This window comes from Pangasianodon hypophthalmus, chromosome 15 (genome assembly GCF_027358585.1).
Source record: "Pangasianodon hypophthalmus isolate fPanHyp1 chromosome 15, fPanHyp1.pri, whole genome shotgun sequence".
Taxonomy (NCBI): domain Eukaryota; kingdom Metazoa; phylum Chordata; class Actinopteri; order Siluriformes; family Pangasiidae; genus Pangasianodon; species Pangasianodon hypophthalmus.
Genome location: NC_069724.1, coordinates 24,432,920 through 24,446,520, shown reverse-complemented (window position 1 = coordinate 24,446,520; position 13,601 = coordinate 24,432,920). Strand labels below are relative to the sequence as shown.

Sequence of the window (13,601 nt, the reverse complement as noted above, 5' to 3'; positions counted from 1 at the left end):
CAGAGCAGCTGAGGCGTATGGTGACCCAAGTCAAGGGAGAAGGGCTGATCTGAAAACCCAACAACAGCACTTGATGCAGGTCTAAAGATAGAACAGCCCGCTCTTAAAACGACGGGAAAAAAAGCCAAGCTGAAGAGTGCTTCTGGGCAGGCAGACATATCTGTCAGCGCTCATTTCAGCTCCTTTACTCACACCACCCCCTCTCTTATTTTTTACATTAAAAGTGTTTTTTTTTTTCAAGAAAAAGCCACTGGTAAAGTTTTCAATGCCTGAGGTTCAGAAACCAAAAACCATGTGGTTAAGCTTTTCTCCTGCCTTTCCATTTTTCTTACTCTTTCTTACTTCCCAGAAAGTCCTTCCCCCTCCCCATCACATAGTCCCCAACTCCCTACCTCATCTCCTCTGCTTTTCTCATTTGCCGTCCACTTATTAACTACTAACGCAGTGAATTATTGACAACACGTCACATTCCAGGTCCAGACACACAAAAAAGAAAAAAGTGCATCATGTAATAAAATCAGCCATCTGGTAACACACAGGGCTTAATATCAAAATGGTGTCATTCTAGCAGAAACCAAATCAATAAACAGGCAAATGACAGAAAACTGCATACAACGTGAAATTCTACCCCCCCAGTGCTAATTACCTTTGGGCAGTTCCAGGTAGGACCTTTTCCAAAGCTAATATCCTGTGTCGAGTTAGACCTGTGGCTGCCTCCTTGGCTGAAATATATCTTGAACTTGGCCTGCCTCGGATCCTGCTCTTTCCTGATCTTAAAGGTGCAGCCTTGAGCTCCGTCCTCATCGACTTCTGTCTCAGAGATGGGGGCATGAAGGTTAGGCATAGATCCAGGGCGTGATGGTACTTGTCTGGGTTGTAAAGGCTGAGAGGTGCTCCTCTCGAGTCGGATTCGAGGGTACCGTACTGCTCGGCCACCTTTAGACCCAAGATCAGCCGCCTCTCTCTGGCCATTTGTAGTCACGGTTCTTCCTCTGTCCTGTTGAAGCTGGAACACGAGTCTCCGAGTACCAGAATTTCCATCTGTGGTTGGCTGAACAGACCAACGGCAGGCACCGTTTTGCCCATCCTGGCTGTAGGGAACTATTCTGAACTGCTGGACATCAGATCCATTGGTGGCACTTTGCTGGATACAAAACCCACCAAGGCTGATTCCTGGAGAACTGTCATTGCCAATTCTCAAAGGAGAGTGTCCGTTCTGTAAATCGTATGGCCTGACGCAAAAAACTCGCCTCTTGGGCTGGGCAGCATCCATTCCTGGGTTTGTCTGATCCATAACCGGAGTTGTTGGACTTTCTCTTCTGCGGTAAACTGCAGATTGAGAAGATAACCAGCCCTCTGCAGGCTCGGTGTATGCCGGAGCTGGATCCTGGGGGTATCCTGGTGGTGAATCCATGGACTGTACATCTTCCTGGGGCGTAGAGGAGCGCTGGAGGGAGATCTGCATGGAAGAACTCTTGGTGGGCCTTGGCAGTTCAGTTTGGCTCTGGAGCTGCGGGATAAACATGGAGGAGCTTCGTTTTAAGAAAGCGCCAGAAACAGGAGCGTCTTCCTCAAGCAACGGGTTGTGCGGACGCATTTGGAAAAGCATGGCTCCCGCTCCAGCAACGTTATTATGTGTATTCTGGTCTTCATCCTCGAGTTCCTCTAACTCAGGAGCTGTGTTGCTGCGGTTGGACCCAAAGTAGAGACGCAGCCGGCGAGACATTCTCGCGTCTCCGTCTAGTTCCAGTCGACTCTGTCTCTTGCCCACCCTTTAAACGTGTCTGATCGGCTCTCTGCACTCTCTCTGGCGCTCTCTCTCCCTCTCTCTCTCTCTCTCTCACCCACACACTTTTCCCCCTTTACTTTTTGCCTTCCCTCACTCACTGGGAGAGAGAGAGAAAAAGCAGGAGCGCATAGTAACAAGAGAAGCACTGCCAGAGATCTGCAAAGTTCAGACCACAAACTCCCAATGAGACTGAGAGAGAGTGTGTGTGTGTGAGTGTGTGTAAGGAAGAGGGGTGGGATGTTTGTGGAGGGGGGGATCAACCCACTACCATTTGGCAAACTGTTAGCGCTGCACCTCGATGGTGACAGGCAGCAGAAATAACCAGAGTGACAAGTAGCATTCCAAGCGTGATTGGATAAGGACGCCTGGCACTCAGGAAAGCTGAGGTGAGGGTAGGATGGCCTTGGTCACGTGCCTCAAAAATGGCATAGACTTCCCGTTCCTCTTAAACACACCCCACCACCAACCCGAGAGATCCAAACAGCCTTCTGTCAGCTGCCACTGATCTGTCAGGACGAAGCCAGCCCCCAGGAGAGGGACAGAAAAAAAAGAGAGCAAGAAGGAGACAGAGCGAGAGAAAGACAGAGAAAGAGAGAGAGAGAGAGAGAGAGAGAGATATCGCAGCTAAGACAGGAAACACTCTCCGCAAACTCGTAAATCTGCATCTTCTCTCTCTCTCTCGTCCCACACACCAAGGACATGAGGAGAAGCCAAGCAGGATTTGGGAGCTAATCAAAAAGTCTTTAAATCAACAAAGAAAAAAAATTTGCTTCCCCTTTAAAATCATAGTCATTAATACAAAAACAAAAGCACACATGACCGCGTCATTCAGTAGTTAGCAGGTGGCTTTTGAAACACGATCTTATTTATACAGATGAGTAGCTTCAGAGCAAAAACAACAAACTGTTTAAAACCTGTTGTAAGTTTTTTTTTGGCTCTTTGTAAAGCCAAAAAATTCGCACAATTTTCCCTAAAACATTTGATGTCTGAATTTAGCTCAGTGGTTAAAATTTTGCACTGGAGTTACAAGGATAATGTTGCTGAAAAAGTAAGGGAAGCTTATAGCTAAATGTTCATGTGTAAATTCTCCTACAGTGGTGTTGTTTCAACTGGCTTTGTGGAGGTGTTCATGCTCTCCATACGTACAAGACATGAAGCCGCAATTTAAGCAACACAGTGACACAGTGACATTTTCTCAGTCGTATTGTATTGCATGCTATGTATAGAGATGTGTATCATATCATATATACTACGCTATAAGGCCAAAAGTTTGTGCACCCCTGACCATCACACTCATACGTCCTTGTTGAACATCTCTTTCCAGATTTATTCCCCCTTTATTTCTGTTATAATAATCTCCACTCTTCTGGGAAGCTTTCCACTCCAACCTTCACACACCATGTCTTCATGGAGCTCGCTTTGTGCACAGGGGCATCGTCATGCTGGAACAGGTTTGAGCTTCTCAGTTCCAGTGAAGGGAAACTGTAATGCTACAGCACACAGAGACACTGTATACAGTTGTGTGCTTCCAACTTTGTGGCAACAGTTTGAGGAAGAACCACATATGGGTGTGTCGAACAGGTGTTCACATACTTTTGGCCACATAGTGCATGTATCGAGTTGTGTATCGTATCGTATTGCTGTACTACGTATTGAGATGTGCACTGTATCGTATACTATGTATAGAGATGTGTGTCATATCGTATACTATGTTTCAAAAGATCTGTATCGTGCACTACATATCGAGAAGTGAATCATATTCTATAGTACGTGTTGAATTGTATCGTATACTACATATTGAGATGTGTATCATATATCATAAACTACGTATCATATACTACGTATCAAGATGTGCATCGCAACATTTACTATGTATCGAGATGTGTATCGTACCGTATACTACATAATTTCTGATAAGTAAGGAATAAAAACACTCTGTTTCATGCCATTACAGAAAAAATAATCAACGTGACGAAGCGAGCTGCTGTTATCACCCTGAAGTGAATCTCACACCACACAGCCTGAAATACTGAGAACATCAAGAACATGAAGCACAACATCTTTAAATATGAGAAAAATAGAGAAAAATATATACGATGAGCAAAAGAGGAAAAAAGAAAGAGGAAAAATAGAGAGATAAGAGAGACAGAGGTAAAGAGAGAAATGGAAAACTGCCGTTAAAGAGAGAGCGAGAGAGAGCGAGAGCTTCTCCTCCTCAGACATATAAGGACATCACACAGAGCCTGAAGAGTCTCAACACTGACACAGTGCCAAGATGACACACACACACACACACACACGCAGAGCTAAAATCTGTACACAAGATTACACACAAGAACACACAAGTATCGTGCGTGCAAATAGGTATCAATCAGACGTGCACAAACACGCGGATGGGCATGTACACACTCACTCATGCATATACACACAGCCATACCATATATGCCATATATGTGAAGCCCTACACACACACACACACACACACACACACACACACACACACACACACACACACACACCCCCCTATGTTCAGACTTGCTGCATTTCCAGCCTGAGGCATTGAGGCTGTACAGATGTATTATTATATTATTGTCATTGCTGGGAATCGCGCCAATAAATCTTTGTATGTTGTATAGAGCAAACGCATACACACACACACACACACACACACACACCCAGAGCAGCACTAGGGGGCGCTAGTCCCTCATGTTGAGCATGCTAAAGTTACAGTTTTACAGTTATACCAGTAAAAACAGCGTGAGGCTCTGTGGGGCTGCGTCTGGCCTGAAGGCATCCATTTCATCCAAAATATAAAAAGAGAATGTGGAGAGGAACGTTCCTCCTCACTGAGCTATCATAAACTCTTCAAACCAAATTTAACACCACTGATGATGAGGAGGAGACACTCCAGCGATGAAGAATGCTGAGAATTCTTTTTTTTTTTTTTTTAACACAAAAATATCACAGTGGCATTATGACGAGATGACAAAGTGTGTTACAGGAGAGGAAAAGCTTCTCACCAGTCTGTTCTCATCAAACACCTCGAAAAGGAGCCTGTGGTTCTGAGGACACACCTGAGACACACACGGAGGTGTTTTTGTAAGACAAGTTCATTAAATGTATGTACTAATTAAACTAAAAGGACACACACACACACACTCACACACTCACACACACTAATATCAGCATACTTCACTACAAAAAAGCCAAATCTAATACAGACACAAGACTGATGCAATTTATAGTTATTATATCAATAATAATAATAATAATAAAAATAAAATAATAATAATAATAATGATGTACAGCAGCTTTGTGATAGCGCAGGTTATTTTCACCTGCACGGTGCAGAAAGAGAGCGAGGTTTTAGATTTCCTGCGAAATCCACTCAGGGGAAATAAAGAGTGTGAAAGGAGAAAGGAAAAAAAATACTTACTCTGAAAAAAAACTCCTCGTTCCATTTGGGGTTCAGAGTCTGAAAGAGAAGAAAAGACACAATGTTGATTTGAAATGTATTTAATAAATAAAAAGAGAGAGAAAGAGAGACAGACAGAGAGAGAGAGAGAGAGAGAGAGAGAGAGAGAGAGAGAGAATCATAAATAAAGCAACTTTTGAATTTGATTTTGAGAGACAGAGAAAAAAGAGAGAAAGAGAGAGAGAGGGAATGAGAGGCAGAAAGAGAAAAACTGAAAGAGACAGAGAGAGAGACAGAAAGAGATTTGTTATTATTTAAAATAACAAATACTTTTCTGTGTAATTAAAATAATGTGTATAATTGTGATAACGATGCATAAATATTGATTTAGCCTAACCTGTTATTTACCTCAGTTGTCATGGTTACATTTCCTTTGGTCTGAAATCGCTCCCTCATTCCCTCGTTCACTATATTCACTATACCGGCTGCTCTGTAGGGGGCAGCAGCGAGGGACTGAATTCACACATGCTGAAGGAACGACTGTTTATAGCTGCTATAACGTTAATAAGAACAGGAACTAACTTTTTTCCCCCGACTTTCCATGACATTACACGTAGCTACAAAGGGATAAAAAGTGTGACGTGTCATTCTTTAATTAAAAAAAGAGGAACAAAACACTCAGGGACTCTGCTTCATCACACCGTCACGCTGTTGATTAATTTCCTACGACAGCACGACAGAGTGCTTTACTTCTTACATGCAAGAATAACAACACTGAGCGTGTGTATGTATATATATATATATATATATATATATATATATATATATATATATATATATATATATATACACACACACAAACACACACACACACACACTTTTTTTTTTACTAAAACAAACTGTAAGTAATAAGTAAACTGTAAGCTGATCCTGAGAGATCGGGGTCGTGTTAAACGTTAAGTGAAGTTCAATGTTAAAGCAACATGCATTGATTAGCGCTTTGTTTTAAACGCTCACTCTTGAGACTGTTTATTGATTTTTAAGAGAATGTATGCACACACACACACACACACACACACACACACACACACAACTTGTGACACACGCTGTGAGTGAAGAACTGCTTATACAGCTTTTTTTTACGAGTGGTAGACTTGATTATTTTCCTGTAAGTCCCCAAGTGTTTTATTCTACTTATACCACAACGTCCTTTTTATCCGTTTATAGCCACATTTAATGTTGTGAAACGTCCATGAAATGAGGTAGTTCCTGTTCTCAGTTATGTTGTAGCAGCTCTGCACCATCGTTCTCTCACCAGCCTCTGTTTTTTCTCTCTTTTTTTTGTTTTAGCCTGAAACCGAACAAAAGCTGAGCATGATGTCACTCACAAGGAGTGACTGTATACTTTATTATACCAGGTTTAAAAACTTTATTCGGACATCATGTAATATTTTAGCGGTACTTAAAAATAAATGGTTGTGTGTTTTAATCCAAATGCTGTTCTGTTGAATATTGTGTATTATAAGCCAATGTATTGCTTTGCAATGCACCTGCATTGACTCCCAATCAAAATTCGTACTGATTATAAAATACTAATATTGACCTATAAAGCGCTGAATAGTCTCGCATCTCAGTACCTGAGCAAATTTTTAGTCTTTTATGATCAGCCACGATCAAAAGGTGCAGGCTCTTTGTTGGTACCTTGAATAGTGAAGGCTGCAGCAGGGGGTAGAGCTTTCTCTTACAAAGCCCCACAGTTATGGAACAGACTTCAGTTAGTGTTCGGGGCTCAGACACAGTCTCAGTGTTTAAGTCTAGGCTGAAAACATATTTGTTTAGTCAAGCCTTTAGTGAATAGTTTTTTCTTAGGTAAAGGAGCAGATCTGGAGGGTTCACAGGCACAGAGTGTTGTAGTGAACTGGGATGTTTGGATGCTGTTTGGATGTTTGGATGCTGTTTGGATGCTGTTTGGATGCCCCCCCACGCGTTCACTCAGGTTTGTTGATGGTGCAGTGGCTGGTCGCTTTATGTCCCAGGATGCCCTCATGTCTGTGTTACCTTCTGGCTCTCCCTTTTAGTTACGCTGTCATAGCTAGTCCTGCCGGAATCCCTGCTTTCGCTCTGCAGGCAAAGTACATTGTCCTTAACCATTACGGGACAATGAGCAAACCTAACAAACCTCTCCCTCTCTCTCCCTCTCTGTCTCTCTCTCTGCCGAGCTACACATGCTACTCCTGAGATATCAGTGATCCTGACCCCTTCTGCTCTCCAGACCTGTCTGATCCATCCTGATGCCCTACTTCTGGTTGGATTTCTCATCACTTGGAAACCACTCACTGCTGCTGACGATGGCGCACACACACACAGCCTAAAGTTACATGAGATTACTGTGGATGGTACCACTTAAAAACCATGAAGATGGCTCTGGACTTCAGTTGCTTTGATAGCTTTAGGACTGCAATTCCCAGAAACAGTATTGCACTCAAGCCTCCATCAGTGAAGAGTTGATAACTTCAACAAAATAGACTTCATGTGCAAACTATAATGAAGGGAATGATTTATAATCGCACTATCCGGTGTCACCCAGATGAGGATGAGTTCCCTTCTGAGTCTGGTTCCTCTCAAGGTTTCTTTCTCATATCATCTCAGGGAGTTTTTCCTCACCACCGTCACCTCTGACTTGCTCATTAGGGATAAATTTATACATTTATATCCGGAATGTATATATTTCTGTAAAGCTGCTTTGTGACAATGTCCATTGTTAAAAGCACTATACAAATAAAACTGAATTGAACTGAATTACAGAGGAGCAACAAACAAGTTCATACGGTTATGTCGAGACTTGAACTTGCACACACACACACACACACACACACACACACACAAACAATTTTACTTCCAGACAAGTGGAAAGACTTTTGCAGAACTGTTTTTTTTTTTTTTAAAGAATATCTGGTTTCCATTCATGCGCAAATTCAAAACAGGTCAGCTGTGGAACGTGTGTGTGTGTGTGTGTGTGTGTGTGTGTGCCGAGTTTGTCTGAGACACATTGTGGCACTTTGCCCCCTGCTGGTCTGTTTAAAGTCACCTACATTCACATCAGAGCTCTCGGATTGTTTTCACACTCGGCCCGAGTTGGCACCCAGGACCAATTCCAGGCTTGTTTGGGGGCGGGGCTTATAATCATTTGTTTTCATGTTGAAGAATTCCTTCTGAACCGATGATCGTATGCAGGTTTACAAAATGGCAGGCACTTGGTTCAGATTTGTTGTTTTCTTTTTATTTTCCTTTGGTACCTAAAACTCAGGCAGCGAAGAACAGAACAGCAGTGTTTGGACTCATGACACTTCACTATGCACTTTGCATATTTGCAAACGAGGATCTGATCTCGTATAAGAAGAAGATTTGCATTCATGCAAGACAAGACGAGACGTCAGTTTTTTCACGATGTTCTCAGTGCACCACAAGTCTGATCTAATGAAAGTACTCCGGTCCTGTGAAAATCCTGCTTTATAAATCAATACAGCGTTCTGTCTCCATGACAACACTTTCTGCTCCATCACCAAAGTTGAAACAGGAAGAATTGTGACGTAAAGTCGGGCTGATCACGTTACTCGGCATGTGGTGCGATCCGGACTTGGATGAAGCGAGCCCCAAATCACTGGAACCAGGAATCGGCTCTCTGGAGCTTTCACACGTCATCAAACGTAGCGAACTCTCGAGCAAAAACAACACAAGTGTGAAAATGAAAAGCGTGAAAGTGAAGTGTGACTGAACTAACAATTCTTTAATTCGTTACTCCGCTAGAGACATGATCCCGATAGAATCCCCGGGAAATGCGGGAAGCACATCTGAGCTTTCACTCGCCTGATAGGACAGCTAATAAATTAATGGTTTTTTTTTGATACATTTGTTTGAAATTATTATAAGCACTTTATCTCAGATTTTCACCAAATGTATTCAAAAAAACAAAACAAAACAACGCAAACAATCTTAACTGAAGTGTGACTGAAGTGTGACTGAAGTGTAACCTCATGGACGAGGCAGCACATACTGCATGCGTGCATGTGTCTTTTTTATCCTGAGACCTGGTTGGGGTAAAAATTTTCACAGGGTCACGGAGGGCAAATCCCCGTTCACGATCAAAGCCTCAAAATAAAAATCTCACACACACACACACACAAACACACACAGTAGCACATCGAGGTTCTCCAACTACACCTCCACCATCTCCATCTCCGCCACACTCTCACACTCGGTGCAGATGTGTTTCTGATCGTCAGTCTCGCACTTTGAGAGCTAGCAGCTGCACGCCGCCGATGTGTTGCCGAGTCGTCGCTAAAATCACATTTTTCTCCTGTTTCTTATTCAGTCACGAAGAGGAGGAGGATGAAGATGAGCGAGGTCTCAAAGCAGCACCATGGAAACATTTCCTTCTGCTCTGATTTACAGCTATTTAACCACATACACACACACACACACACACACACACACACAAACACACACATGCTTGCACACACAAACACAACTGTGTAATATAAAATATATATAGACTCTGATTTATTAACGTATGTGTTTTTCAAAACGCCCACATTTATAGCACGAGCAAAAACAGGATCTATAGCAGATTTGCGTCTTTCACGTTTTGTGCGTCTGCTTTAATGAATATGCGATTTAGAGTTTGCAAAACACATGCAGTGTCTATGCAAAAATATTAGCACCTGCAGTGTGATTTACTGATTTACAAAAAAAAACCTAAAAGTCATTTATTGCGTACGATATCTGGAGAGCACTCGTTATGTTTGCGTACATGCGTACACCTGTTTCCATCCGTTGAGGACAAAAATCACACAAAACAAAATTACACTTAAAAAAGAAAAAAAAAAAAAAAAAATAGACGCAGCTTGTCAAATTAGCGAGAAACCAAAAGCATAAACTCCTGTGTCCTGAAAACGTCGTAAAAAAGATACATAAAAATAACCAAAAGAACAAAATTAAGCGCTAAACTCATACTTGTCCACTCGTACGCAGAGCATATTATAAAGTAAACTTTACCTTTTTGATGGTTTTCGTCTGGACTAAGGCGAGCTCGCGGTTTTCATCAGCGACGTACAGAGAGAGTTTGACGTAAGGGTCACTGTGGAGCGAAATACAGAGAGAGAGAGAGAGAGAGAGAGAGAGAGAATTACATAATAATTACATCATTTACACACTGAATCACATTCCTTCATTTTTGTCTGCGTAATTAAAATGAGTTAAAATACACAGATGTAAAAGTGAGTGAGTAATCCAGATGTGGCGCGGTGACAGCTGTGTGGAGCGAAGCGCAGAGAAATTCAGGAAAACTCGATTACAATACGAGGAAACTGTTACAGAAACAGCACACGAGGAAACCCTGGAGCTGTTTAAGGCCCTGAGTGAGGAGTTAAGTGTTAATATAGTGTTAATATACTGTTAATATAGTGTTAATAATAATAATAATAATAATACACCCTCAAGTGTGTATAGTTTAGATAAAAGGGACGCTTAATAAACTCAGTGTAAATATTATAAAGCTGAAAAAAATCTGACGTACATTTTATCTTGCTCTGAACTTTCTTTAAAGGAAATCATCTTTACGATGTCTTTTTTTTTCCCTTCGTTTTATCTTTATCATCTGAGGTGAATTTATCACCAACTAATAACACTTTTTTCCAGTTAAAACATTTCCGAGTTTTGTTTTTTTACTGCCATTTTATTCCAGACGGTTTCGGGATTATAATTCAGAAGCAGTGATGTCAGGTGACGTCTTTCCTGCTCTCTCGGTCCATTCGTGTGTGAGCGTGAACAAACTGCATCTGATTATATAAATGTAATTTTTACACACTGTACATACACACTGCTTTAGTGTAGCAGCTTGTGTGAGGAAATGGTGAGGAGTTGTGTTTTGTTGTTTTAATGCTGGAAAAAAAGAAGAAAGAATTAGCAGATCGACTCCTCTGTGATTGAGATGGTCATGAAGAACACCTCGTTCTTCAAAAAGCTAGCAAGCTGTATTTTTTTAAATCTAATTAACATGTTTAAAATGTTTATACATATTACTTCCACATGGGCAGACTGAAAAGCTAGAGTTTCAGTACAGATTATTCTGGCTTTTGTATAATAAAGTCTCACAACTTTATTACCACAAAAATACGATCTGATCTCGCCGAGATCAGATTTCATGAAGAATGCACTTGATAAGATCTGTCTCTCAGGCGGTTAAACCTGGTCTCCATTTACTGCATCATAAACACTTTGGAATAAACTGCACCTGTAAAGCTGCTGAAGTTTAACAATGATAGTTTTACTGCTAATCGAGTAAATGTGTAAAAGCAAAAAAAATGTACTTTTACTTCATTATATTTGACAATTTTCTATGTAGACAGGATCTCCAGTAAATATAGTACAGATGTTTTTCTTGCTTGAGTTGAGTTTGAGGAGCTTAAAATATTCCTCAGTCAAAATAAAATATAAAATATGATAAAATCATGCTGCTGCCTCGTCACCCTTTTTCATAAAAGTTTTAAAATGTTTTAGAATAAAAAAAGATAGTGATATCTCAGAAAACTCTATTGTGCCATCACAATATTGACGTGATATCATCATATTGCCCTGTTAAGTATATTAAAAATGTTTTTTGGGGGGGAAAAAAGAAGAAAAAAAAAGAACTGATAACAGTAGGAGCATCAAAAACTACAATAAATATGAATAATATAAATCAAATCCAGCATCATAGGGGTCATGTATATTTCTATATGTATATATGTGTGTATTTTTTTTTTACAGACCATGATAGATCTGAACAAAGAAGAAAGAATTCAAATAAATAAATAAATAAATAAATAGAGAAAAACAGTGGACATATTCAGCATGTACTGTAAATAAAAAGCTTTTGTTTTCCAGTTTTTTAAAATTTTTTTATCCTACTTATGAGGCACCCTGGACAATACAGAATAAATAAATATCACCCTGGACCTGTGTGTGTGTGTGTGTGTGTGTGTGTATATGGTGTAGTGTGTTTTTCTTGCTCTGGCTCTTCCGGAAAGGCCTCAGTGAATAATTACAGTTCATTCGGATGTTAATTGGTTGTTTATAGTAAGCTTTGGGATTTCTTGATTAAGCTGATGCAGTGAGCTCTGCTGCGCTCACGTTCCTCTAATCCGCCTTTTCTCTTCTCTCGCTTTCTCTCAGAACAACGTCGCTGAAGACATTTCACATCTCTCCTGAAAGCCTGATTATTTTTCAGAACAAACAACGGAGCTGGGTCGTAAACAGGAAGTAGTAACAGGTTAAAAAAAAAGAGAAGACGGAGACGAGGATGATGAAATTAGCCGAGCTTTGTTCCAACAGAGCTAGCATCCAAACTAGCTGGTTTGCTAATTAGCTTGCATGTTAAGTAGCTGGGAGGGAACGTAGCGCAGTTCCATTAGCAGTCATATACATAAATAATCCAAGTTAAAATACGAATTATTTATTTGCTCCGTTTTACGTTTATAAATAGTTTTGTCGGCCATTTTGTCAGTCTCGATCCTGACAGAGTTTCTAATTATTTAATTAAATATCATTCTCTGAGGGTGGAGCTGCTATCAGACACTCAGACACAAAATCTTACAAAATGTCTTCAAGTATTTTTGGTGTTTTGCATTAAGGAATGAGCAAAGAAGAAAAATTCTAACATGTTAAAGTATGCAGGACGGGAAAGCAAACAGTTTTCTACCCGTTCCTGAAATAATAAATCATAAAACTGTCTGCTTTGGAATTTTCTGCCATCTCCGTCCTTAACGCTGCACGATTTTTCTTCTTTTTTTTTTCCTCTCCTCATTACCATGGAGACGGCCGGCTCCTTTAAGTTCGGTGTTTCGGTATTGTTTGGCATTTTCTTGGAGTGCAGGAGTCCTTGTCTGGCCTACACACACGCACACACAGACACCACGCACAGACACACACAGACACACACACACACACACACACACACACACACACACACACACACACACACAGACACACACACACAAAGGCAGTGTTCTTCACTCCTTGCCTCAGAGGGCCTCTGCTCTGTACTGCTCGTTTGACTCATTAGCTGCCAATCAGAAATCACTGAATTGGATTTTGCTTCTGATTCGATTCTGGTTCTGTTTTTTATTCTGATTTGATTCTCGTTCTGTTTCTGCTTCTGATTCGATTCTGGTTCTGTTTCTGATTTGATTCTGGTACTGTTTCTGATTCTGTTTCTCTTAATGATTCAAATTAAATTCTGATTCATTTGCTCATGATTCTGTTTATGATTCTGATTCAGTTCTGAATCCAAATCTGTTAAAGATCCTGATTCTGCTTGTGATTCCGCTTTTGACTCTCTTCAGCGTTTTTCTTTCTGTT

The 13,601-nt window shown here is 40.8% G+C and overlaps 1 protein-coding gene across 7 annotated transcripts in view; it reads right to left on the bottom strand.

The window, feature by feature from the left end:
* Positions 1-13,601, bottom strand: part of nedd4l (NEDD4 like E3 ubiquitin protein ligase) — a 70,755-nt gene that overhangs the window by 38,591 nt on the left and 18,563 nt on the right. For 4 of the 7 annotated variants that reach the window (XM_053240078.1, XM_053240079.1, XM_053240080.1 and 1 more), the window contains exons 3-5: positions 10,260-10,341; positions 5,226-5,264; positions 4,810-4,863 (exon numbers count right to left, since the gene is read on the bottom strand). In XM_053240078.1, the coding sequence (XP_053096053.1) occupies positions 4,810-4,863; positions 5,226-5,264; positions 10,260-10,341 (175 nt within the window). Of the gene's footprint in view, positions 1-646; positions 3,069-4,809; positions 4,864-5,225; positions 5,265-10,259; positions 10,342-13,601 lie in introns of those variants that run through there. The other 3 variants (XM_053240077.1, XM_053240076.1, XM_053240075.1) reach the window with 2 other exon arrangements.